At 42.8% G+C, this 27,598-nt stretch overlaps 1 protein-coding gene across 2 annotated transcripts in view; it reads left to right on the forward strand.

Annotated features, from left to right (window-relative positions):
- Positions 1-27,598, forward strand: part of bbs9 (Bardet-Biedl syndrome 9) — a 177,929-nt gene that overhangs the window by 15,908 nt on the left and 134,423 nt on the right. For both annotated transcript variants that reach the window (XM_030395059.1, XM_030395060.1), the window contains exons 7-13: positions 4,696-4,780; positions 5,118-5,301; positions 10,757-10,886; positions 14,884-15,065; positions 15,206-15,282; positions 15,371-15,424; positions 15,532-15,634. In XM_030395059.1, the coding sequence (XP_030250919.1) occupies positions 4,696-4,780; positions 5,118-5,301; positions 10,757-10,886; positions 14,884-15,065; positions 15,206-15,282; positions 15,371-15,424; positions 15,532-15,634 (815 nt within the window). The remainder of the gene's footprint in view (positions 1-4,695; positions 4,781-5,117; positions 5,302-10,756; positions 10,887-14,883; positions 15,066-15,205; positions 15,283-15,370; positions 15,425-15,531; positions 15,635-27,598) is intronic.

The following is a 27,598-nucleotide window of genomic DNA, read 5'->3' on the forward strand; positions in this document are numbered from 1 at the left end:
CACAGAGATGCTGATTCGCACGGGACTAATATTATCACATGACTTCTGTGTTTGGCACTTAATTCTCCTTATAAATACATTTCCTACATACAAACTTTTAGTCTGATTTAGGAGTACTCCTAACGTTAAGATAAAAGTCTTTCTGAATACGAGCCCTGATCTAATCAAAAATGTAGAAATGTTGGTGGCCAATTCATTCCAATGAAATCTGCTCACCTATTTTAGTCCAGAGACACTAATTCTGTGTCATCAACCCTTTTGCTGAGGGTAAACTGAGGCACATTATTACATGAAAGACCCCCTTCTCCTCATAAAAGCAGCCAAGAAGAAACACCTTCACATGTAAGGGACTGACATGTAAATGCAGCGATGTCGGGCAACATGTCAATTATATGGTTTGGCCATTCACACCATTCCATGAAAAGAGAAGCAGCAGTCATATTTTATAATGTGTGCACAGCGTAATTGGTATGGTAAAAAGCCTTTTTTACATTGATGAAGTGTGGGAGGTTTTCTGTCTCTGACAAACTGTAATAACAGGCTGTCGCCGTACTATAGTCTGTGAGAACTGTAGTTTTCTTGTTCAGTTCGTCCACTTTTGTCGCTGTAACATTAGTCACATTCATTTGTTTTTATTCTGTCTTCATCGATGAGTTAGGTATTTGGTTGTTTGTAGTAATTAAACACATTGTTACACATGTGTTTATCTACAGACCCTTTAATTTCACTTTATGCATCATTTTAAATTGTTTATTCTTTTTGATTTCTGTGTCCATGGCCAACTTGGAAGGTTGGTGGTATCACTTGTTTCTTTTCAATCACTGACACACACCCTGCTGCTGCTGTACAGGCTTTGTCATGTCTGAGGAAAAGAAAAACACTTTTTGTGTGCATTTAATTATGGCGAACGATCGCATCGATGTGAGCGGTCACCGCAGACTTCAGTGATAAAGATAATAAAGTTCCTGTGGTTGCTTCACAATAAAAGCTTTTTATGAGAAACAAAAGCAGCAGGAAGTGAATTAGCAGTGACTCGGCACAGTAGATCGACCCTGAATTGATGGGTTGATGGCCTATTTATTAAAAGAAAAGTTACCAGTAACTTTAAATCAACAAAGATCAGCACTGGAAGACGAAGCTGAATATGATTATATCTTTTTTAGATGTGACAGATTAAACTGGGGTTATTTCTTTTGCTGCTATGTATGCTCATATATCTACAGCGGAGTATTGTACATCCAGTATTCACTTTTCCCAGGACTCAGCTTGATATATATCATCTATCTTACAACACTCTTAAAGGGTCAGTACACCCAAATTACAAGGACACGTTCTCACTTACATCTTGTGGTATCTCACCACGCAGATCCACATCTCGGGGAAAGATCTTGACGAGAGAAACTTTCATGCAACCAGGCACTGATGTGTTATGGCTATGACCAGCTTTTATATATATGTATTCCATATCAGATGACGGGGTCAGTCCTTCACTGACTGTTATACATTTAATATCAGATGACTGGTCAAACTGTTCTGCCCGGCTCAGTTTATTTAGCCTGTTGGACCGTCTCCTGCCCTGATGAATGAGAGCTTGATTTGATCGTGTGTGTCTGTGTGTGTGTGTGTGTGTGTGTGTGTTTGCATGTGTGTGTTGGCGTCAGCTTTGAGATTTTAGTTTGTGTTTATCCATGACACCGAGAGAGCATATGTGCATGTAGTGTGTGCACGCTGTGTGTGTGTGTGTGTGTGTGTCTGTGCTTGTGCGATGTATATGTTGAAGTTAAATGAGTGTGTGTTTGTTTGTGGAGTTTTTCAGAGGGATCTTCTTTCATATAAATGAGAGCGCTGTTTCCTCAACCTCAGTGTCCTTCACTCTACATGATGACTGATACCACCCACACACACACACACACACACACACACACACACACACACACACACACACACACATATATATACAGAGAAAGTGAGGGAGTCAGGCCCCACCAAAACTTTGTCCACACATCATGTTCACCACAAACACTTTTTAAATGGCAAACAAAAAAAAAAATTCTCGTTCCCAAGTGTGTGTCGCTGCCAGTGTCGTGTGTGTGTGTGTGTGTGTGTGTGTGTGTGACCTGCTCTCCCTCCTCATATGTTAGGCATGCAGGGGAATAATCAGATTTTTGTGGTTTTTCATTTTTTCTCTCGTAACACACAGCGCTTTGTGTGACTTCTACCCTCTTTCATAATACTTAAACCAACATAACTGCTGGCAAATGGAACCGAACACACACAGTCACACACACACACATGCATGTGCAGTTTTAATTCATGCACACTACCTCATACCCCATCATTAATAAGACATCTAAGTGAAGGGTGGGATAGAAATATCAAAATAGAGTCAAAGAATACAAGTTATTTTACGGTGTTATTTTAGTATTATTAGCTTGAATTTAATCCATTCGCTCAGGCAGGAGTCGGCCTGTCGATCCACTGAGTGCTGCTTTAAAAGCCTAAAACCACTGACATGTTTAATATATTTTTTAGTCCATTTTCTTCCCCTGGAAATGGTCACGGTGTGATGAAAAGGTTTCTTTACTGGCAGTCATCCATAAAGCAGCTCGTTAGCCTGCGCGCCGTTTCTCATAGAAGCTCAGCGGGTACGGCTACTGTACGGACGAGTTCAAAACTATAAATCTCGTGTTGTATCGCAACATTAGAACACTTCATTTGCAGTTTTATACACAATGTTATGAGAAATTAGCGTCATTTTGAGGGCTGCATGTGATAATCAGCTTAAACTCCTTTCCCAGGGTGGTGATGGGACAATTTCTTCTGCTATGCTTTGCTATAAAGTATGGTCAATAACTGGAGGATGTTAATAGCTAAATTGTTTGAATTTAATACTACATACTGATTAGTTCTGAGTTAGTCTTTTTACACCTAATGCATGAAGAACTATGCGGCTAATCTCACCGAGACACGTCGATAGGAACAAATCACCAGCAAAACTGTTGTGTTTGTGTTGAATTCGGCCCCTGGCATGCGCTCCTCTTGCGCCGTCTGTTGCCTTTTCATTGCAGTTTTTAGAAGAACATTTCAGCACAAGCCTCAGAGTTGCAGCTCCACAGGCACACCATGCAGTTTTACCCCAAACATGCTTTTCCACTGCATTCTTGGAGCAGTCGCACCTGTAGCGATGAGTCTCTGTGTGATCGGCCCAACAGTAATCAATGAAGACACGGGTCTACAGCCACTCTTTCTGTTTTAAGAAGATTCCTAACTTCTTTTTAATCAGGGTTGTATTCACCTTGTTCATCAGCTTGATGTAACATGCCAACATTTGCCTTGCTAAACAAAGTACAGCTGAGGCTGACAAGAATGTCATCAACCCTGAGATCTCATTCTGCTGGTGGCGGTAGATGAACTTTCAGGGGATCACCGCGGTCGTTAGGATTCTTCCTCCGCTAACCGTGAACTTCTGTACAAACTTTCAGGGCCGTCCATGTGGTAGCTGTTGAGATATTTCAGTCTGAGGCAAAGTGGTCGCCCAACCATCAACCAAACTGACACCGCCTTCCCCTCGTACTAAAAAGTAATTACTGTCCTAATAAAAAAGCTGTTGAAATGTTTGAATGGGCTGTTGATGTTCACTGTTGGCTCACAATGCCATGCGCAGAGGAAATGGTGTAGCCACCCACAGCTAATACAAATTCAAATCAATTTAATACGGTGGTGAGAAAGATGTTGGAAAGCTGGAAAAAAAAAATGAATCGCTCAATATTTGGAAAAACACTTTACTCGGTCTTTACGGTTGTAAATTGCAAGCAATGCCCTTAATCTGGCAGCCATATTGGATTATGGCCCGTACGATTAAAGATAGATTTCAGACCTGCCAGGTTTGATTAACAGCGGGTTTGTGATCCAAATATGTAATACTGAGTGAGAAAACTGTGAGTGGATAAATCAGCAGAAATGTAGTGTTTGGGCTGCGGTTCGGAGCCAGGCTGGTCTGAGGTTGGACCTCTCTGTTCGTCCAGGTGTTAGAGGAGGTGGATAGATTCCTGCCAAGCTGCTTAGACTGCCAGCTTCTTACTGGAAAACTCCTGATGCCGAAGAGGCCAAAATCAACTGACCACAGATCAGTCCGACCACTTTATCCTCAGCCAGTTGCCAACAGCTCGCTGATTAAAACTGATAGACCACAGTTCCGGGGAACAGCAGGTCAGCGGCTTGTTGACTGACCTGACAGAAGCTGTAAGAGAGATGGAGAATATAAGACGCTGGCTGTGGATTTAGTTAATGATGAACATGTTATACGGTGTTCCACTATATTTAAATGTTAATAAATGATGTGTACTCGGATTGCTGCCCTGGCCTTCGAGAGGGAATTTCTCTCAGTGTGTTGCTGTGGTCTTGGGTTAGTGGTAAAAGAAGCAATAACTGTAACCAGAGAGTCATTTACTCACGTTTTCAGACTGGCTGTGGAATATCTGAAGGGATTCTTAAATTAGAAATTCCCCCCCTGCACATTGCAACGTTTCCTCGAGCAAGGCATTTCACTTCCAGCTCCGACAACACCCCACACCGACCTGCTGAATCAAAATAGATGTGACTTATAAAGTGTTTTAAATGTCCTCAACCTTGGTTAAAGTTAAATCGACAGTATTGGAGTGTGTTTGTGTAAGCAGCTGTCTCTCTGACTCACAGGTATGAGACTCTGGCCGTGGCTACAGAGGCAGAGAGCCGGCAGGATCCAGACCTGCCCCTCAAGACCGGAGGCAAGAGGCTGACGGTGAGTCCTGAACCCACCAGCTGCCAGAGAGACACTTCTATGCAGTATTTAATTTCTGTCAGTAAAGGGATTTGTGGGATCATGGCAGTTAAACAACCACCAGTACTGTTGAAATTCTGTCTGTGTGACTCAGGCAGAAATGTGCACAGATGAGGTAATGTTTTAAAGTTTTTAAAAAGGGCCATGTGTCTTTATTCATCCAGCTTAAATGCATTTGTTCACATTTCTGCCATCATAAATTTGGAACAAACAGAAATTCTGTTAATGTTGTTCAGACAGTGTTTTAATGTGGGACTTATGCTGTAACTGTGTGTGTGTGGTTTTGTCCGTCCTCCAGCCCGACTGGACGTTTGTCCTGGGAGAACAGGCCCTGGACCTCTGTGTGCCCTCCTTCTCCCACTCCTCCGCCTCCATCTTTGTTCTGGGGGAGAGGAACCTCTACTGTCTGCGTGACAACGGCCAGATCCGCTTCATGAAGAAGCTGGAGTTCAACCCCAGCTGCTTCCTGCCGTACACCTCAGGTAAACCAGGATGCTGAATCTCTGGGGCGTCTTCAGTAGCTAACTCTAAAAAGATCTTTCTTTACAGTCCTCATGTTATTCTTGTCCAGCAAGCTTTTCATTCAGCTCCGCTCCTGCAAACCTGATCCTGTTAAGGACTTAAATACAGATTGGCTGAGTACTAGAAGCAGATCTACCAGGCTCTTAACTGGATGTGTAAGAGTAGCTTTAAAAAGACTGAAGCGAAACATAGAGGACACAAAGAAATAGGAGGGGATAAAGGGATGGCTCTCTTCACATGTAGAAACACAAAGTTTAGGTGTTAGCATCACTGTTCACAGAGAGAAAGAGGTCAAAGAGGATGCTAAGTCATTCTTAAGGAGTGCTCACACTTCTTTTCCCCCAGCGTTTGCCAGTAAATCATCCGTAAGACAATGTCCAGCAACTAAATCCTTCAAGAACAGCGAGTTCTCAGGGAACTGAGCACAGCCGCTGCGGGGATACTGTAAAATTAGCCGATGTGGCACTGGTACCGCTCTGATGTGTTCAATCTGGAGTGAAGAAAAGGGCAGCGACACAAAACTCAGCATGCATCAGTGCACATGCCTCAAACCAAAGTATTGAAAATAAGTGAACAAAATACACAAAAACAAAGTATTCTGCGCAGTGGCCCGGTGCCACACGACTGGGCTCTGCAGGAAGCTGGTTTTGGCACGGCAGGATGGAATAACTGTAGCAGCTCTGCTGTATGCATTAGAACAAAAACTGAACGGAGTATTGAACATACTGTAGTATATAAACATATGGTGCAAGATGAATGGATAATATAATAAATACAGATATATGCAGTCGATTGATAGATAGAACATATGATGTATTAATACCACAGTGAATGCCTTGTGTGTCCATACATTTTTCAAAGAAACTGACTTCAGACTCAGTGTCACAAAACTTACAAACAATTAATTATTAAGTGAAAAGTAACATTTTATGGTGGAGATACAGGATGTTAATCACTTAGAGAAAAGGTGAAGACAGAAAGACAGACAGAAGACAGAAATAAAATACTTCCTTAGTATTTTAGAACGGCTGCTGATTTGTTTCTGAGTTATCAAACCAGGTAGTTTTAATGCAGTTTGTTGATTAACAGGATATTAAAATCACGGCATGTCTTTATATGTGTTGAATAAGCACAGCCACAAATCTGTAAAGATCTGTAAAGAGTTTCAGACGTGAACACCTCAGCCTGTCTTCACCTCTGAAAGGAGCAGAGATGGATTAGGGGAATATGTGCAATGTGGTGATTGTGTAGCTTTTTTCTTCTGATGAAAACACGTTGAATCTGAGGCGAGAGCTGCTGCTGCTTCTCACACACACACACACACAGCAGACAAGCTAACTGCGCCATCAGATGTTCAGATGGTCTCCACTTTACACACTTCTCTTCCAGATTCAGAGGGAGACGAAGGAGGCAGGAAACAGAACAAATTGTAGACTCCAGTGTGACCTTTACCAACACGCACACACGCACACACAATTCCATTATTCAATAATTGGCAATTACAGTGCAGTTGTATCAAATTGCAGCTTGATTGCAGCAATTTAGAAAAGAAGACGTGAAGACGAACACAAAAATGTGCTCACACATTAGTTTTAGGGTTCCTCTTATTTCTATCCTCTTGGGGTGTCTGATAAACTGATACTGACGATGACAGGGGCATTTACAAATTGAATATTGATATTGTGTTAATAATACAGATATGATAACAGTGTATAAGTAATACTTTGCCACTTAAATCATTTCATTTTCTTTCCGTTCTCGCTTTGTCCTAGTTTTTTGTGGTTATGCACCTTATCGTGTTTCCCATCTGTCATAAATGTTTTATAGATATCGCAAGAATATTGTTGGTTTGAACTCTTTAGGCCACTGATTTTGTGAAAGCCCAGATTCATTCAGACATTTCATGCCTCTTTGTGTTTCCGTCTCATCAGTGTGTTCCTCGTCAAGTTTAACTCTAAAACAGGATCCCTTTCCTTGTTTCTGCCCACTTTATTTAACGTGGAATCTGAGGACAAAAGCTTCAAACTGGCAGGCAAAGTTTTTACTTCAACATATAATTATGAAGTAAATGTTGATTTCACAATGTAATGGCTAAAATAATAAAATGGCTATAAACTCTTTCTTTCGCTTGGCAATTCTGCCTGCGAGTGGGCACGAAGTCTCCCGGGAAAATGGAGGCATACTGGAATGCGTAAACCGCCGCTCTGACGGAAACGTAAAGCGATACGGTTGTCTTTGTGACGGCAGCGCCAACAATAATACCACTTAGAAACTCTAGGGTGGGGAAAGTTGTCTGTTTCCACTTTGAATTTGTTTATTTTTTGATATAGAATAAAAAGGAGGAAAGTGGTATAACTTTCTCTGCAGCCCTGATTCTTATCACCACAAGCAAAACTAATCACCCAGATATGGTCGGACCTCCAGAACGTTGCTCGAATACAGTAGAATAAAAGTTCTGTGCGTAACCTTTTGTGCATGGAACAATAAACAACCTTTTTATGAGAAAGAAAAATGTTTCTGTCTGGTTTAGTTTACGCAACAGTGTACCACAGAGCTGTTTCTGTGAGAGTATTACACTTGATTCGAAATACACCAGAGAGCTGACAGATGGAAAGAGAAAATAAAAAAGGACGTGAAGGATAGCGAAAAATAGACTCGGGGAAAGATCCAGAGGGGAGAATTGATGGAGGGATTACAAGAACGGCCAAGAGCTTTTCGACCAATATCTGTTTTCAATTTTAGAATTAAAATATCTCAGCTTTTAAAGTGCCCCTCGCTATCTGCTCCAGACATTATTTAGATTATTCAAATGACTCTTGGAAATCAGCTATAAATTCAATACATGATCTGCCAGCTCAACAAAAGGCGCTTTTATTGGGACGTGATTCCTGTCAACAATGGAAAACCACAAAAAATTCCCAAACGTCTGGAAGACGGCCACTCCCAGGATCACAGCCGTCTTCTGCGTCCACGCTTGGTCGACAGGCCAACATTTATTGACACTGTGACGGTCAGAGCTGCAAGCGAACAATAAGAAAGAGTTCTTTTATGGTGCAAGGTCATTTTGTGGATCTCCACAGAACCCTCACAGTTGTGAGTGTAGTGCAGAGGAGGACTGACAACAGTGATCTCTTGAGGGTTTCCTAACGCTTTCCTTCTGGCCTTGAGCCTCACAGCTGCCTCTGCTGGACCGCTGCCCTCTCTCTCCCCGTCTGCCTCCCTCTGTCTGTCTGTCTGTCTGTTTCTTTCTTTTCCCAAACAACTTTATTGGCTTCAGGTCCAGCTCCTGCATTCAATCTACAAGGAGAGACTAAATCTCTTGGTTGGGAATAAAAATTATATGATCCCCCGCTTCTAGAAACAAGACAAATGAGTGACAGATTAATTTAGATTAGGGCTCAGTTGCTGACTGAATGATTTGGTGAGCATGAACATAAAAAAGAAACAAGAACATACAGAAGTAGAGATCAATCAAGAGCCAGTTAACATTTGTAAAACACTGACACGAATGCTCTTTCTCTACTCCGTCATTCAGTAAGATTACTTCCAGGAAGCGGTTGTTAGACAGCAGACAGTGGAGCGACACAAGTAGACTCCCGCATTTCATCTCTTCCGTTTCCCTCCCGGGCATCACCATTTTCCTGCATTCCTGATTAATGTATTTATTTTGCAAATTTTCACACCTTTTCCCCCCTTTTGGTTATCACAACCGCTTCTGGCTCTCTGCAGCGTGAAGTCTACCGTACTGTTGTGACTCACTGGGAAAAATACTCAAGCAGATTTCAAGCAATTAACTTTATATTTATGCCAGAGATTCACACCTGAGGGGCAAATTGTTCCGCATTCTTTCCCTGAGAACAAAAAGTACACTTTAAAGCTAGTAAAAATACTGTTTCAGTGCGTTATTTTAAGTTTTTCAAAGTCACCAGAATCCTACCTGTTTTTAGAAGTCACAAGATTGGCAAGTATGGGAGAAAGAGAGAGAGAGACAGACAGGAAAGGAATTGACATCCAACAAATGTCCCTGGCTGCATCCAAACAGAGAACAGTACCTGGTGTATGTCTTCGACCACCTTTCTCCTCCAAGCAGTGATTACAGACACTCTGGGTAGAGGAGAGAAGAAAAACGAGGACTGGAAGAACTGAAAGGCAGGATGAGTGGAAAGTGAGAGTGAAACAAGGGACAGAGCGTTGAAAAAATAAGGAAATGTGGATAAAAGATGAGGGAACAAGAGAGCAAATGTACCAGCAGATTTACGTTGGTGTGTCCGTGTTTTATCCATTTCTACCACTGTGCTCCCGATTGGTAATTTCTCCCATTAACTCCAGATTTCATACAAAATAAACGGGTGTTTCTCAGCTTCTACGTTTTTATTTCAAATCATTTTGTTGAAAATGCGTTGAGAGTATATCCCCTCTTTTCCACAGCCTAATGTTGGCAGGTATGAATGAAGAAAAGGAAAAAGAGGTCTAAAGAGAGGGGAGTGTGTAGTTAAGAGTTGTAGATTGAAGAGGATAGAAAGAAAGAAAGCAGCTAATGCTCGGCTTGAGCATAACGGCAGAACGTAGATCGGACCTTTATAATTAGGCTGTAATTATAATGCTGATGCTGAGATAGAAGGTGTGTGTGTTTGCTTTGATGTGGCACCAACACACACTCTGTCATTTTGACCCCTGCGCTGTGCCACCCTGCTGACCGCTGTTACCATATTCCAACTTGTGTATCCAACTGTGCGAGCGAGGCGTGTTTTGTTTCTGCGTGTGGCCGTCACCTCAGATCTCTCTAGGTGGTAACTGCGCCATTGGTGGGATGGACCGGACATTTGTGTGTGTCTGTGTGTGTGTGTGTGTGTGAAACATAAGTAGTATTTATATTTAATGTTTCGAGCCATGAGTCACAGGAGAAAGTGTATGTGTAACTTTAGTTATATATACACCTATAAAAGCTGGCCTTGTCTTAAAATGAAAGATTCTAAACGACAAAATTCGATGTACAAACCAGATGTGAGATGTAAAGAGATGATTTTTTTTCTGTACAGGAGAGAGCAAGTGGCACTCATCTTTAAGGGCAATGCCACCCACCACAGGAATTTGTTATTTCTGTACTCTGTGGTTGGATTTGTGAATATGCCCATTTTTTTTTTTTCCCCCAAAGCTAAAAAATCTGAGACAAAACCCTCAAATTTGTGCTGCCATGAAACTGAGGCCAGGTTTCTTAGCAGCATATAAGTCAGTAAGTGGACTCAAAACATTAAAATGAAGTTTATATTGGAGTACTTCTAACGTCTAAGGTTTTACACATCATTTATTATTGTATCAAATTCAATTTTTTTGTTTTTAAGGTCATTAACATAACTTGTTCTGGACAGTTAACATGAATACGCTCTTTTCTGCATTTTCTCTGGTTTCATTTAGTGACTGATGGCACGACCAACCTGCTGATGGGTAACCACACCAACATGCTGCTGGTTTACCAGGATGTGACTCTGAAGTGGGCGGCCCAGCTCCCCTATGTGCCCGTGGCCGTTCGCATCGCCAACTTCCCGTGAGTGCCAACCTCCATCAAAACACATCTGAAGTCACAGTTTCTCTCTGAGGGATACTGACAGTGGAACCAAGACAGTTTTCATCAAGGAGTCCTTACTGCAACCTCCAAGAATGACAGGCTAATATTATGAAATCATATATTCTTTCTTGTACATGTAAAACACTTAAAGGGATATACTGGTGTAAATTTAATCCATGGTCTAAATCACCGTGAAACTGTGTTAGACTCCCTCTCGAGAGATCAAGTTAGCAGACCGCTAATTTACGGAGTTTTATCAACCTCAGAAACGACCGCACGACAACAATACACTGCAGTAAATGGATCCAAATATAAACCGCCACCAAAAAGCCACAAATAATGCTCAGAACAGCACCAAACTTCAGCAACAGTACAAATAGGGTCTCAGCACATAGTCCGGGGCATCTAACCTCCGCTAGCTTAGCTGGATTTCTACTGAAAAGCTGACTAAATTTACCACTCTTCTGCAGCAGCTTCCTGTTGACGGGAAGTCCCGACGAGTCGATTACCGAGTGCAGTAGAGTTCCGCGGCTCATGGATGAAAATGTATGATTATGACTCCATGGAAAAGCAATCAAAGTTCATATGTGTCTTACCTGCCAGTTTATAACAGTTATTATCGAGAGCGGACAGGGAAAAGAACGGAATTGAGCATTTCTAACCGCACTCGGTAATCATCGCGTCGGGACTTCCCCGACCCGGAAGCTGATGAAGGAGAGTTGAAATCTGTTTTTAGCTTTACAATAGAAATCCAGCTAAGCTAGCGGAGGTTAGATGCCCCGGACTATGTGCTGAGACCCTATTTGTACTGTTGCTGAAGTTTGGTGCTGTTCTGAGCATTATTTGTGGCTTTTTGGTGGCGGTTTATATTTGGATCCATTGACTGCAATGTATTGTTGTCGTGCGGTCGTTTCTGAGGATGCTAAAACTATGTTAGCTAGTGGTCTGCAAACTTTATCTCTCGAGAGGGAGTCTAACACAGTTTCATGGTGATTTAGACCATGGATTAATTTTACACCGGAATATCCTTTTAATACTTGTAGTGGATGCTGACTGAATGCTGGCTAACCTTTTCAGTCAGCATTTTTCTCCCTTTCCCTTATCTGTGTGTTAGAGTTTTCAAAAAACAACCCCCGAGCTTACAGCATACACACTGAGAATGAGAAGTTTTCGAACACTAACCTGGTCGCTAATGGTACGAACTAACCTAAGCTAGCAGCTCTTAAATTTCCTTTGCGTGGTTTCAGCCATATTAATGCCAGGTCCCCCCCAAAGAAAACTTGGGATGTAAAAGGTCTTGGTTCCTCCCATCGATGCAGCTCTGTGCAGGACGCCGGCTGATCGCTACCCAAGTTTGTACAGCTCTTTATTAGCTGCCGGTAACATTAGCAGGTTTTCACCAGCAGCAGTAGAGACACAGCACCGTACATGTATGACTGATTTATTCTTCTTCTCTGGCAAATGCAACACACGGCCCCTGCTGGTACATTTAGAGCTTAACAAGCTTCTCCGAGCTCCAACAGAGAAACTCCGTCAAAGAAGCATAAACATGCTCTTAGTGACTGTTAGCGCTCCACCTGGCTCCTCCCTGTCTTTGCACCTGAAACACACGTTTGTTTCTCAGAATTTCTTTTCCACCCCCACTGTGGTGCAAGTGTTTCTCTAAAGTCTCTTGAAAGTTTTATCTCACAGGAAGCAACAAATCACACAACGCATGGACACACATGAGAAGGCTCGTAGGTCTCATTTTCTGATATGATCACACACTCAGACACACTCATTTCATGTGTGCAGGTAAATACACATATGCACAGCAGGTGTCTCGTTGTGTTAATCAGCTTGTGAAATCCAGTGTGTGACTTTTGACAGGAAATGACCCGACAATGCCTTCCAGCTGTCCAATCAGAGCAGAGCAGGGAGGGGCCAGCTGTGGACTCCCATCGAACAACAATTTGATACAATTACAACGCGGAATACAAACATGGCTGACAAATGATGTGGTTTGTGTGTGTGTGTGTGTGTGTGTGTGTGTTTTAGATGCAGGAGATAGTGTGTGTCTGGGTAGCTGTTTGGTTTAGTTCAAGGCTTTGTTGTTTTAAAGCACTTGATAGCCATCGTCTTGCTGGTGTGTTGGTGGTACACAGCGCAGAGTGTGGGAGAGGAACACACACATACATACACACACACACACACACACACACACACACACACACATACATACACACACACACACACACACACACCCTGTGAATATCTCTGTTTGATTTACAGCAGTGCTCCAGGAGTCTTTGCTTTGTTTTGGTGTGGTATTAAATTTTATTACTTAATTCTGCCAGCCTCGGATTAAAGGATCAGGCTTTCTTCGGCCTTCCAAACTGTCCTCGACGGCTACATGTCCAAATTTGGACCCGATCTGAAACAGACCCGTGGAAAATCAGACCCTGGCATGCATAAATTGATGGCAGCAGCATGAGGCACCAATAATTAACATGCAACCGCAGATGAAAAGCAACACAGAAGTTTTCTGCACTTCAAAGATTACGCTCTGATCCCATTGTGTCAGACAGGACACATAACTCATTTACACACATTATTTTCATTCGGGTACATGTGCGACCCCATTCTGTTATAAAGAAATGCTTAAAATGTTTTGGGCTTTCACCCAAAAACTGACCACTTGTTTTTTCAGCACGTGTCTCAGACATCCACCAAACGTTTTGGTAGCGTAACATCCCTGAAAACAGGGTAAAACTTTTCAGAAAGACGATGATGATTGACCCTGATGGTGGACTTTGGACGGACCTGGAGGCGTAAATGATATGTTTTATTCAGGCTCCTTACGTATTGTGCTGTCGTAGTATTGGAATTACATACTGTCTTTCGTGTTAACACACACAGTATGTTATTTCTGTATCGACAGCAAACATCTGCTGCTGTGTGTTTCCTCCTGTCTGCTTTTTCTGTTCATATTTACGATCAGCAGTCTTTCTCTCGAGTGTAGTGGGAACTCCATTTCAGTGAGGGTAACGGGGGAGAAAGCTGCGTGCGTGTGTGTGTGTGTGTGTTTTTGTGCGTCAGTGAAAGTGAGAGCTATTTTATGAACATGTGTGTTTGTGTTTCTACAGCAGTTTGTCACGTCTGTATAAATGTGAGTCTATAAACCGTTTTAGACTTCATCACTTCCCTATCTGATCTCACAAAAGCTAAGTGTGAATGTGGACTAATGAAAGCTGAAAGATGGTTTGAGACACATTCTAGCCAAACGCTGAAGATGTTTAAATGAGAGTCTTTGAAAAGTGAAAACGATAAAGTTTGTCTCTCGCGGTTCAGAAATACAATTCATTCATGTCTCTGTGTCGGGTTGTGGATTGTTAATAGCGAACACTTCAACCAAGATGGATTGCAATCACATTTGTGATCTGGCCAACAGAGAGGCATGGATGTGGCAAAGTGTCTTAAATCTGTGTGTGTTAGGAAGTGTGTGTGTTTGTGTGTGTAGCTGAGAGTGTGTGTGTGTTTCCGCAGCAGTTAAAGTGAAAGTTTTATGCCCCCTCAGACACCCTCCTGTGCAGGTGTGGAGCCAGCCGCTGCTCTAGACCTGAACCCCCGGCGTGTGTGTGTGTGTGTGTGTGTGTGTGTGTGTCTGTGTGTGTGTGTGTGTGTGTGTGTGTGTGTGTGTGTGTTACTACCTCAGTGGACTGGAACTACAACACATCTGCTACCAGTTAACACACACACACACAAACAGAAACATACCTTATTGCATCACTCAGCATTTCCTCGTGCTCTCCCTCTTTCCATCTCGTTCCACATCACAAACCAATTCTGAACTTTGAATTCTGTTTCCTTCAAAGCAAAAACATAATAAACCTAGAAAGCCGCAAAGGACACACTCAGTAAAAGTACCAGATTTACATCTTGACGAGTAAATTCTTCCTCTCCTCTCCTCTCCTCTCCTCTCCTCTCCTCTCCTCAGGGATTTAAAAGGAGTCGTCATCAGTCTGAGCTCCAGCGGTCACCTCCTGTGCTCCTACATGGGTACGGACCCCTCCTTCTTCTCCACGCCCAAGGTGGACGCCAGGGAGGCCGACTACGAGCAGGTGGATGCTGAGATGAAGAAGCTGCAGAAGTTCATCCGAGAGGCCACCAGGACTCAGGGTAGGAGACTGCTCGTGGATTTATATATTAGATACGATTAAACGTATCAGATTAGTCAACACTAGTCCACTTAAACACTTAAACAATCTCATCCCCTGTTTTTCTGTATAACATGTAAAACTCCTGTGTTGTCATTCTAGACATTCTGCCAAAAACGGACATTGAGGAGGACCTGATTGTTACAGCTGCTGTGTCTGCCAACATGGACAGTGAATCGGTAAACACACGAGACACATTTATACATTTACAACCAGAAGCACACACTGGCAGTCTCATCATTTTCCTTTCCTTTCCCGTTTCTACAGCAAGCTCTGATCCAAGATATCGACGGTCTACCTGTCCCTTCAGTGACCATACAGGTGAATTTCCCTGCTGTCCTTATCTCATTATGTCTCTACATTTTCTTGTATCGTGTCTTGTTTTTCCCTCCGTGTCTCCCTACTAAAACCTGTCTTCCTCTCTCCAGGTGAAGGTGAAGGCCAGTTCTGTCGTCCAGGCCTCTAAGCTGACCGTCAGCATTCAGCCTCCTCTGGCTGTCACTCAGGACCAGTTCGTCCTGGAGCCCATGGGTGAGTGTATAGCACCCTTTCTCTCTTTTGTGTGTTATCGTCCATTTTTTTGTATTTATTTCTAATAGGGTGACCACAGCACAAACTGTGCCTCTGCATTACATTTCATGTAGTCCTCTCATATAGTTGAGCTGTATAGAATGGCTGATTGGTTGCACAAGATGCCCTTAGTTTTGTAGAAAAATGTCCCCAAATCAATCTAAATTAAGTCCAGATGGATTTTGATTTGCTGTCAGTGTCTCTGTTGTTAATCACTGAAGTTATCATGAGAGTTGTGATGTGGACTCTGTGGTTTTAAAACAATATATTCATAGTTCTTGACCTCGACGGCCCCACAGACCTCCTTAGTTTGCACTGAGAGAGTCACAATAAAGGTTAAAACAGTAAATTCTGGCAGAGAGTCTGATTCTGCAAAAGAGGTGTTGCTGCAGTTTCAGTGCATAAATGTGTTTCATTTGTTGATTATTTCAAGACAATACTCTACTCAATATTACATTTTATTTTAAAAGGAAACTCTTTCATCCCTTAAGCAGCTGGTTTTGCGTAAGATCTTCCATAGTGTCATGAATCACTTCCGTTCTTTCCCGGCCTTTCTGTCACTCACTCACCCACACATCCATCCATGCATCCAGCACACACAGTTCATCAGCTGCTCTCCTCTCCTTCATCACGTCCTCCTCCACAGTCTGAACAGAGGGAGTGACTGAGTGAGTGAGAGGTGTGTGTTGGTGTGTGTTTGTTCAGCCCTTATCAGCCTTTACGCTGTGTGTTCTGTCGTCTGGCTGTTGGGCGAGACTCGGTCACCTCGACCAGTCGGCGGTAGCTTTGATCTGAATCAGCCAGACACTGCGTACACACGACCTCCCGACCCCGAACACCGGTATCTGCTATCGGCTCATTAAAAGAACATCACCCGTCCTGTAACACAGCATTTGGCATTCGCTTGGAGCTGATACACGTCTCAACGTCCTCTGTTTCCTCTGTTCCACCTTTTGTGTGCATGTTGACGTGCAAACGTAAATTTACAGAGTGTGTAATGCAAACCAGTTGGTGGTGTTTTTTTTTTTTTATCAGAGGCTCCTTATAGTGCCATGGGAACACACGTTTTTAAAATCTGTAGCCCCACTGCGAGTAAAACCTCTAACCCTGGCGGTGTTGGTGTTGCTCTACATACGGCTGACGCTGGCTGTGTTAGATCGCACCCACAGTTTGTTTTCTGTGGTCTGAACCAAGAGGGGAGAAGTTTCCTTTGTTGGAAAGAAAAGTGATTCATGTTTAGTTTCATTATCTGAAGACTCATCCTGCCAAGTTTATTGTAAAGACACATTTCAGTCCTTTAAACCTGCTGGTCTCGTCTCTCTCTTCTGTGGTTTTCATTTACGAACTGCGATATTGAACATGTTACTAATCAGTTGAGTTTTTTCAAGCTGCCAGATGTTGACATTTGTGTCCACAATACCCCAATTGTTTTTTGCATTTTGTCATCATTTTTTTGTAGTTGTGTGTGCACGTCAACCGGATTTCAAATCCCTTTGTTCGTCTCCTCGGCAAAACAAACTAAACTGAGGTGGTTTCATGTTCAGTGAGCTGCAGTGAGCTGGTTGATTTAAAGTGAGCGATGAAATCATCATAACATCCGTCAGTCATCACCAACAGTCATTTCACCTCCGTGGTGTAAACGAGATGTTGCAGGAAAGCTTTCGTATCTTCTCACACCAAAACTATGCCTGCTTTGAAGATGGTGCTGCTGCAGGAGGACAAACCATGTCAGCGGGCAGTAAAGACAGTCAGTGCGTTTACATGCACAGCTTAGTTGGATTACAGCCATAGTTCGACTACGCTACTCAATCAGACAACTGCAATTATCTGAGTATACATGCCGGTGAGAAAATCGGATTATTGGGCCGGAGCATGTCATACCCCGGTACGCTAGGTGGCGCTGTACCCATTTCAACTAGTGTTAACGGGGCACCTCCGGCTGACCTCTTTACGTCACCAGCTGCCTCGGCATTCAAGAAAGATGGCGTACGAAGAGCGAGACGAAGCTACATCTTTGTACACTTCGTATATGGTGTACATGATAATTACACAAACTAGATGCACAATGGCGCTCTTTCTTGCGGTGATTTCGGAGGAAAGACGCCGCCTCCGTCGCCGTCCGTCTACTTCCGGCTCACAGCCCCGGTGAAAAAATCATGCGCCTGCGCAGAACGCAAAATCCGATCCGATCTGCTGGAACGTCTACATGCAGGAGTAATGCGACTATCAATCAAATAATCTGGGTGTTTTAATTCGACTATGAGAAATCCGATCCGGTCCGATTTTAGTCAGACTAAGGTGTATACATGCATTCTAAAAATCCGATCATAGTCGGACTAACACAGTAATTCGGTTTTCTCGAGTGTCATGTAAACGCACTGAGTGAAAACAACTGGAGAAATGACTCCTCAACTGAATCTTACAATACACAAACGCAACTTTATTTATCTAGTGCTTCACAGACATAAAACAGAAAATACCAGAGCAGCACATAGTTAAATGCACACAGGAGGAAATAAAAACATTTTTGTAAATATTTTTAACCGTTTATTAGATTTTTAAACCGTCATTTTAGTTTTCAAGTTGACAGTTGAAATTTTTTTAGTGTTTTTACACCACAGAATGGGATATCTCTCTCCACACAACAGGAATGTTATTGCTGGGCCTCCGGGTTTGGTCGGAATTTAGCAATTTACAATTTAGCACAAACCAAACACTGTCAAATCATCGTGCAGTCACCATCATCATCATCACGAGGGTGTAAATCCCACGAGAGATGATTCAGTATGAAGTCGTATTTCACACAGATCATACTGACGTGGTGAGGATGGTGTCGGCGGTCATTCTTTTGAAAATTGAACGCAGAAGCTGGACCAGCACCAGAAAAATGACATTTTTTTTCCCCCCTCAAATCTTCTCCGGACATTTGCTGAAACCATCATCCATCAGAGAGGAGGAGTCGCCACGTCTTTTTAAGACGGGCCAGTATGGATTGTGAATTTATGATTTCAAGATGTGAACAGCATTCTCAGGCGGTTGGAACACCATCCATTTATTGTGAGCTCTGAATCAAAATGACCACCGCTTTCCCATGATTCATGATGCGTCTGTGCTGAAATGTAATGCGTGTTACCACAGTGCATTCTTATCTGCACATATACCGTACGTGACCTCTGCAACTGGTAATTCAAACACGATGCGCCTTTTGCACAACACGCAGTATATTTCCTCTAAATTCTTCTGTCAGCTGCCTCCATTAATAATGGTCACATACTTTTTATATGACTTACATTTCATGTTATGGCACATTGTATAGTATATTTGCTTTGCCATGATGTCCGTGTCCATATGTTTAGTATTTTGTTGCTTTTATACGTTTCTTTTACCTGACAGCAGAAGAGCTGGAGGAAAAGAAAGAAAGATCTTTGCACCCAATGAGTCAGATGTGTAAAAATCAGTTCCAGGCAAAGACGGACTAAAAGTTAAACCAACACCTTAATCTAATTAAGCCCCGATTTTCTTCTCAGGGTTAGTTTTTTGGAGAAAAGTCCAAGGTCAGAGGGAAAATGTGACGATTGCTTTCTGTGAATTTTTTGAAAACGCAATCTGAGAGAGGCTCCGATGTGCCTGAGCGATATCTGGCAGGTTGATTAAATATCTGTGAAACCAAATCCTATAGTGTGAAATTTGTTTTGACTAGCAGTGACAGCAGTAGTGATCTAAAGCTTCCAATCTTAATTATATTGAAGAAGATGTCCTTCTGTATTTGTCCGGTTCGGTTTGGTTCTGCAGTGTTTTTTTTTTTCTCTCAACCTTTCACTGTTTATGTTGAAGATCAGAGGCTGTGACTCACTGCATCGTTACAGTTACACCGCTAAAGAGACGCTTTGTTTACATGAGGTGAGGTCGCGGTCAGATGGGTCAAATTCAGAAGCTTCACACACACACACACACACACACACACACACACACACACACACACACACAGTTAAAGATGTGCAAACCTAAGTCATATAAATACTTTAATGTACATATCTATGGACATATAGGCAAAAACACATGCACATGTCACCCTAATGTACTCTTTAAATATAGATACACACACACACACACACACACACACACACACACACGCTTGGACTAAAGTGTGTGTGTGTTCATTCAGTAATTCTCATGTTTCGCTGTATGGAGCTGTTGATTGACTCATGGAGGCCAGCGCCAGATTTCTGTGTGCAGGAAGACAAAAGAGCGTGACATAAACACACACACACACACACACACACACACACACACACACACACACACACACACACACACACACACACACACTCCCATCCTACCTACGAGACCCCCTTGTTGGCCTGCTTTGGCCCCGTATGGCCTGGCATTTGTTCCCAGAAGCAGCAGGACCACCGTGTCCGACCTTTAGCAGTCAGATTCGGCTCCAAACCGAGTCTTTCACATCCGTTACAGTCCTGGAAAAATTAGGAGTAAATAAATTAATGGAGGCTCGGTGAGTTTAACTGAACGCCGGGACTTGGCTGAGAGCAGCTGGATCCCAGTCACACACTCAGTTTACTCTGTGATTTTGTCCAGAAAATCGCACCCCGCTTTATGGATTGCAGGGGAAACGGCCGAGCTGTAGATGGAATCCTGCCTGGTATTAAGTGTATGTAAGTACAGCATGTACGCAGATGTAAATTAAGGACCAATAAAAATACAAAACAGTTCAAAAAAATGACTTCCATTACCAGGAAATGTTTCATTAATATAAATGTTTTACTGTTCAGGTGCAAATACAGAGCTGGTTTCCAGACCTCTGGAACAGTTCAAGTAGTTCTGCTGTCTTTGATGACTGTTTCTGTCTGGAACAACAAATCAAGGCAATCGTGGCTTTGAAGGTGAGATTTAGAACGGGGACGTCATCTTGTAGTGCCAGGAAAAGGCAGAGAAATGTGGATTAGATTGATGCACCTGTACAGGATGTTTTAAGTAAAGAAATAAAAAGTCTTAAATGACTCGCTTCTCCAAGCAACCGCAGTTTGCTTCTGCATCGACTGGTTCTGCTGCACCCAAAGTATTTATAGTTGTTCTGAGCGGCCACAATCTAAACTTAAAGGGATATTCCGATGTAAGTTTAATCCATGGTCTAACACACCGTGAAACTGTGTTAGACTCCCTCTCGAGAGATCAAGTTAGCAGACCGCTAATTTACGGAGTTTTATCAACCTCAGAAACGAGCGCACGACAACAATACACTGCAGTAAATGGATCCAAATATAAACCGCCACCAAAAAGCCACAAATAATGCTCAGAACAGCACCAAACTTCAGCAACAGTACAAATAGGGTCTCAGCACATAGTCCGGGGCATCTAACCTCCGCTAGCTTAGCTGGATTTCTACTGAAAAGCTGACTAAATTTACCACTCTTCTGCAGCAGCTTCCTGTTGACGGGAAGTCCCGACGAGTCGATTACCGAGTGCAGTAGAGTTCCGCAGCTCATGGATGAAAATGTATGATTATGACTCCATGGAAAAGCAATCAAAGTTCATATGTGTCTTACCTGCCAGTTTATAACAGTTATTATCGAGAGCGGACAGGGAAAAGAACGGAATTGAGCATTTCTAACCGCACTCGGTAATCGTCGCGTCGGGACTTCCCCGACCCGGAAGCTGATGGAGGAGAGTTGAACTCTGTTTTTAGCTTCACAATAGAAATCCAGCTAAGCTAGCGGAGGTTAGACTGTCCACTGTCCAAATCCACCAGCCTTCTTTCATACAAACAGTGATTTTACCTCACAGAATTTGGGAATTGTTAGTTTTCCTTCTTGAGGTGTTTTTTGAAGGTTAGTTTGGATTCACTGTTTGTATTAATCAGTAAAAACAATCAAGGCCAGTGGTGTAGGACTACATAAATACATCTCCTTCATTTAGACGTGTATGTGTGAAACCTGAAGAAAGAAGACTGAAATAAATTGTAGTAATATGTCAAATTCTTAAAAACGCCCATTGTTGTCTGGTGTTCATGTACAGTCCAGCATCTCGTTTGCGTCTGTTTCTGCTTCATCTTTTTTTTTTTTCCACTCTGATGTCACTGATGACTCACTTGAACCTCCTTTTTTTTTTTTTTTATTTGCGTAAACAAAACCAAAATAAAAAGGAACAGACACAAGTAGCCGTGACAAAGTTGACGCCTGTTATGGGAAAAATGTGGCAGCGATTTTAGAGAAGCACTATTGTAGCAACACCAATAACAACAACAGTGCTGCTGCTGCTGCGACACCTCCGCTGTCTGTTTCTCATCATCGCTCCTTCTCTCTCTCTCTGGCTCTCTCACCTGCTCACACACTGATGTCGCTTCACACAACAAACTACTTCGCTTTTATAAGATCCATCTCTCTTGGAACTGAATAGTTTTTTTGTCCTTCGGCTGCAGATGTCTTTGATTGTGTGGCTCAGTATGCGTCCTACACTTGTCTCTGCGTGATGATCGTGTGTGTTTGCTCAGTAGAAAGTGTGAATGTCAACTCGAGTTTATTTTCCAAGCTTCCTCTGTGAGGTTTGACACAAAACAAAAGGACGATAAAAGTGGTTGTGTGTGTGTGAGGGGGGTCGGTTGTGTGAGGAAGAGGAGGGGAGGTAGCGCCTTCTGACTTTTATTGTTATTCCAGTTTTTATTCGTCTCAGATGGCGACTCAATCCCCTGTTCACCACACAGAGCCTCCTTTGTTCTCTCTCTCTCTTTCCTACTCTCGCTTTCCTTCTTCCTCTCTTCCTTTCTCTGCTTCCTCTCCTTCATTTGTCATCCTGTCCCCCTGATGTCTTTATTTCTTCCCTCTCTCGCTGCTCGTCTTTCCTCTATTTCCCTCTTTCTTTTCCTTCTCCACACCCTCTGTTTCCTCTACTAACTTTCTTCTCACAACTCATCCTTTTCTTCTTTCTGTAAACCAACTCTTACATTCTCTCCTCCACTTTGCAAGTTCCGTGTCGAGAATCAAAAAACTGATAGGAATAATTTCTGATTATTTACATTTTTGCAAACTTCAAACATTTTGCAGAGGATGAAAATGTAAGATTTTCTTCCTTCTTCTCCGTCTTCTTCTTCTCCGTCTCCTTCTCCTTATCATACTGACAGCTTATTGGCCACATCTGTGCATCCTTAGTACAGTTAAAGGCTGACTCATAGCTAAGAAATAAATGTCTGTGGATTGGATTTACACAGTTTTTGTGAATTGGTCTGCTCTTAATTCTTTGAGTTTATTTTGCCAAACCATCATCATCCTCATCTAATCAGCTCTAATCTAAACCAGTGCAGAGACCAAAGCTTGTCTTGATTTTCATAAGTGAGTTTTGAAAGTAAGATTTTGTATGTCGGACATTTTTATCTCTGCTCAAAGATCGGGTTCGTTGTGTTTAAGATCAGACCCTCAACAGCGATCCGACCCGATCCTGACCCGTAGAGGTCAGAGGTCAGCGTTTAACACCACACCGATGGTCACCTCAGATTCCCTCGTTTGCCTCTGGATGTCACGAGATGTGTGATCACACACACACACACACACACACACACGCACAGGTGAAGCAGTAGCAGGCCGGGAATGCCTCTGAACAAATTTACCCTCCACATTGGTTTTACTCCCGATGTTTTCCTTTTTATATTATTTGCACATGGCGAAGAAAGGGCAGCCACACACACACACACACACACACACACACACACACACACACACATCATTCACACACACACACACACACACACACACATGCCTCTTCTCCGTCTCCATGTGTGGTATTGATCCCCATCTCCACCCCTCTTGACCTCTCAACCTGAGCTGTCAAGTACCATAACCTGAGGATAACACACACACACACACACACACACACACACACACACACACACACACACACACACACACACACACTGAGAGAAAAAGAGTTAACAACTTTTCTCTGGTTAACTTTTTAGACTACATTTTTGATAACTCTGCTCGTGTCCTCCAATATTTAAATGACACTTTAAAAGTCCATTATGAGGTCAGAAAAAGACGTGAAAGTAGAAAGAGGGAACAAAGTGGAGAGGAAGGAGAATGTTTGTGCCTTTATACTTACTTAAGTAAAATCTTTAAAGCATTATTTTTGCGTTGAAGTAATGTCTGTTCAAGGAAATGCTCGTGCTGAATGTGTTGTAACTTAAAAAAGTAGTAAATTGCAGTAAATTTGAAGAAACTTGTCTTGCAGCATCTATTTCTGGTATCTGTCAGTTTGATATATTTGTTTTGGGGTCTATAAAATAGACAAAGAGAGTCTTTGCAGTGTATTAAACCCTGGAGTTGTGGACCTCAGAACCAACAACACTAACAATTTTTTTCAAAGAGAATCTATTAGAACGGATCTGCATTTGCCATCCACCCTGACGCCACAATCACATTGTCTTTCTGTAATCCCCAAATTATGGAGGATATTCTGGCAACATGTCGATGAAGGTGCTCAGTCATCCAGGTGAAGGTAAATCTTATTGCTATATCGTAGGCAACTGGAAACAAGGAGTTGTTATTTAACTGAAACAAGTCCAGTTGCCAACTTTATAGCACTTAGAAATATTTTGGAAAGACTTAACCCTCATCTGCCGCCTTTTGGATATACTTTTATATCCTCCAAATACAAAAAGTAACAATGGATTGTGAAATTTTGTATATAAACTCCCATAGAAGTGAACTCCCACTGAGTGTGATGGAGAGAAAGGGAGTAACAGGACAAAACTGTGAAGACGTTGATAAATGTCAAGCAGATTTAGGTAGAAAAGGGAAACTGCAGTAGAAATAGAGGGATAAACGTGGGGATAAAGAAGGTGTAGAAGCAATGAAAAGGTGAGAAAGTTAGACAAACAGAACCGATGAGAGCGAGAAAGGTAGAGATGGAGAGAAGTCGGGAAAGAGGAGGAGGAAAAAAAAAGGAGGTAGTGAAGTGGGTGTAGGGGATTTCAGACTCCTTTGTGGAGTTTGTTTTCGTTGGCGGTGGTGTTAATGGGTTAATGTGCCTGAGAACGCTGGGACCAGTCTGAACAGTCTCACCGGGTCGGACCTCCAGGTCAAGCAGACGGACACGTTACCTGGAGCTCACCGGGTCGGCGCCCGCGGCAGCCCCCCAAGCTCTCCAGATGTGCCTGAATATGTGATGACAAGCCGGAGAGAAAAGAGACAGAGATGGATAGAGAGCGAGGAAAGAGAAAGAGAGAGGAGGGGGGGATTACTTTGTGTCTTTCTTTGGTGTTGTTTGTTGGTCTTAATGGGACTGGGAACACTTAAAGCACTTAAACCAGTCTGACCAGGCTGACCTTCAGGTCACATGGGTTAAAAGCCTTCTGTTGACAGACAGCATGACAGGCATGGAGAGAGGAGGAAGGTGGAAGGAGGAAAGATTTAGGAAAGCAGGAGAGGAGAAAGGATGGAGGAGGAAGAAAGTGAAGAAACTGAGAGAACACATAAGAGATTGAGCGATGTACTGTTTCGTTTCGAGGCCCGTTCTCATACCGATTTTGAAATATATACTGCCGACCTTCAAAACACAGCTGTGCTCCCTCACCGGAGCGGCTTTAGACTGGAGGACAGTGATTGGCGGCTGCAAACACATTTTAACACTGATAAAAAAACTGATTCCAATACCTGGAAAACTGCTCGTTACTGGATTCCATATGGGCCGGGCTGATAAACGGTCAAATCCCAGAACACAGGAGAGGGAAGATGAGGCAGGAAAGACGGAATCATGGAGGAGAGGTCGAGTATGATAATTAGGTACATTTTTTTCATTTTTATTCAGCTGTCGTGTATTTTCTTTTTCTCTCTGCTTCTCTTTTCTATCTCTAACGTTTATAAAGGCCTCCCCCGCCGGCAGGTGTTGTAAATTAGCATCTTGCTATAAACACAGTGCATCTGGGAGTCTGTGCATGATTGCATGTTGCAGCATAAATGTTACCGTTAGGTTCATGTCAAATAAATAAACTAAAGTAAAGCCGCAAAGAATCCGTTACCACATCTGAGCCGAGCTGCTAAACATGCATTCCAGTGTGCTTGTTGGCAAAACACTTAAGTGACTTCTACTCCCGAAATGAAAACGATGCTACAGAGATACAACGCGACTGCCTGCAATGAATATCTGTTAGATCTGCCACTGTGCCAGGACAGATTTTGGTTTTGTATTTTGGGAATTCTGCACTGGAACTATTTCTTTGTGGGAGCAGTGACTTGCTGCACGTGGAGAGTAATAGTTGAAGCGCTTTAAAGATGCTGGTAGGCATTTTTTTTACCCTCTGGATGAAGCTTGAACAGCTTTTTCTTCCTGCATCTTAATACTCAGCTAGACTTGTCAAATCAAATGATAACCTCATGTTGTCCTTCCCAAAATGTTGAACTAGTCCTTTATGTGATCAAAATCCAAAATGTATGTATTCAGAAAATGACGCTCAGCACTGATTCCACTCCTGGTCCTTAGACTGTCGAGCTTCACTGATATAATAGAAGGAGGAATAAAGAGGAGATGCTTACAAGGAGGTTTGGGGAGAAGGGACGTGATGAAGGGATGATTACGAAGGAGAAGGAAGGAAGAAAAGAAGGGAGAGAAGGAGGTCACGCTGTCAGGGCGTCTGACAGAGTGTGGAGAAAGTCTCTGTCTGCTTTTTATCGTTTATCTAGTCTTCTGTCCGTGGGAGGGGAGGTGTCGTCGTCTCTCCTTTCATGTCCTCTCATCCATCTCGCCTCCTCCTGCACCGCCTGTCCTCAACTCGAGAGGCTTTATGAGTGTGTGTGTGTGTGTGTGTGTGTGTGTGTGTGTGTGTGTGTGTGTGTGTGTGTGTGTGTGTGTGTGTGTGTGTGTGTGTGTGTGTGTGTGTGTGTGTGTGTGATGAAGGTCACTGAGGTCCTCCGCTGTTTTAATAAATACGTTTAGAAAAACTAAATGTTGTACACGGTCAGAAACAAATATTTTCAAATACACACACATCCACCTCGCTTTTAGTCATCATCGCACACACACTCTTTCCTTTGGACACACACGCACACACACACATACTCGGGATGCAGTCACCTGTGACAGGCCGAGCTCAGGAACATCATGGCCCATTACACCACCCCACAACCCTGTGTGTGTGTGTGTGTGTGTGTGTGTGTGACTGCATGAAGCCATTAGCTGTAATATATCCTTTCCTCTCCGTCTGTATTTGATCCCTGCTTTTCCTCTACAGCTTGTTTGCTCTGTCTCTCTCTCTCTCTCTCTGTTGGTTTTGGGGTATTTGACGGGGAAGCTACAAGTCATCACCCCTCTGCCAAGCTACGTACGGTATAATTAAAGTGCCGCGTGTGTGTGTGTACGCGCTTTGAGTTCTGGTTAGTGTTGTTAATCCTCTGTCCTCACCTTGCCTGGAGATATTTAACGTAAGCATACTTCTGTGTGTGTGTTTGTGTGTGTGTGTGTGTGTGTGTGTGTGTGCGTGTGTGCGTGTGTGTGTGTGTGTGTGTACAGTAAGGGGTCTGGTTAGCATTGGGTTGGCCGTATCCTGTCCTGTCCGCACCTAAAAAAAAAAAAACCAAGAAACTCGCTGATTCGTTAAGTTTGTGGGCTTCGTTGGCTGCCTTGTTTCCTTATCCAATTATTTAACATCTTTTCCTGAACCAGACTAAACCTGGAAATTCTGGTTCCCGACGTCTGAAACCTTCATTTGAAAAATTACATTAACATAACGAGAATTGCTTGAAGGAGTGATTTAGTGTTGCTGTTCCATCGAGCTGGACGACTCTAAGAAGACCTGTTGAATTATCTAAATCTGAGGGGCCAATGGGTCAATAGCTCAGGCTTCTGAACAGCGGATCCTACACTTCCCATAATGCAACTCAATTTCATTAGACCCTTCCTGCCTCCGAAATGCATTTCGAA

The sequence above is a fragment of the Sparus aurata genome, chromosome 17, assembly GCF_900880675.1.
Source record: "Sparus aurata chromosome 17, fSpaAur1.1, whole genome shotgun sequence".
Classification (NCBI taxonomy): domain Eukaryota; kingdom Metazoa; phylum Chordata; class Actinopteri; order Spariformes; family Sparidae; genus Sparus; species Sparus aurata.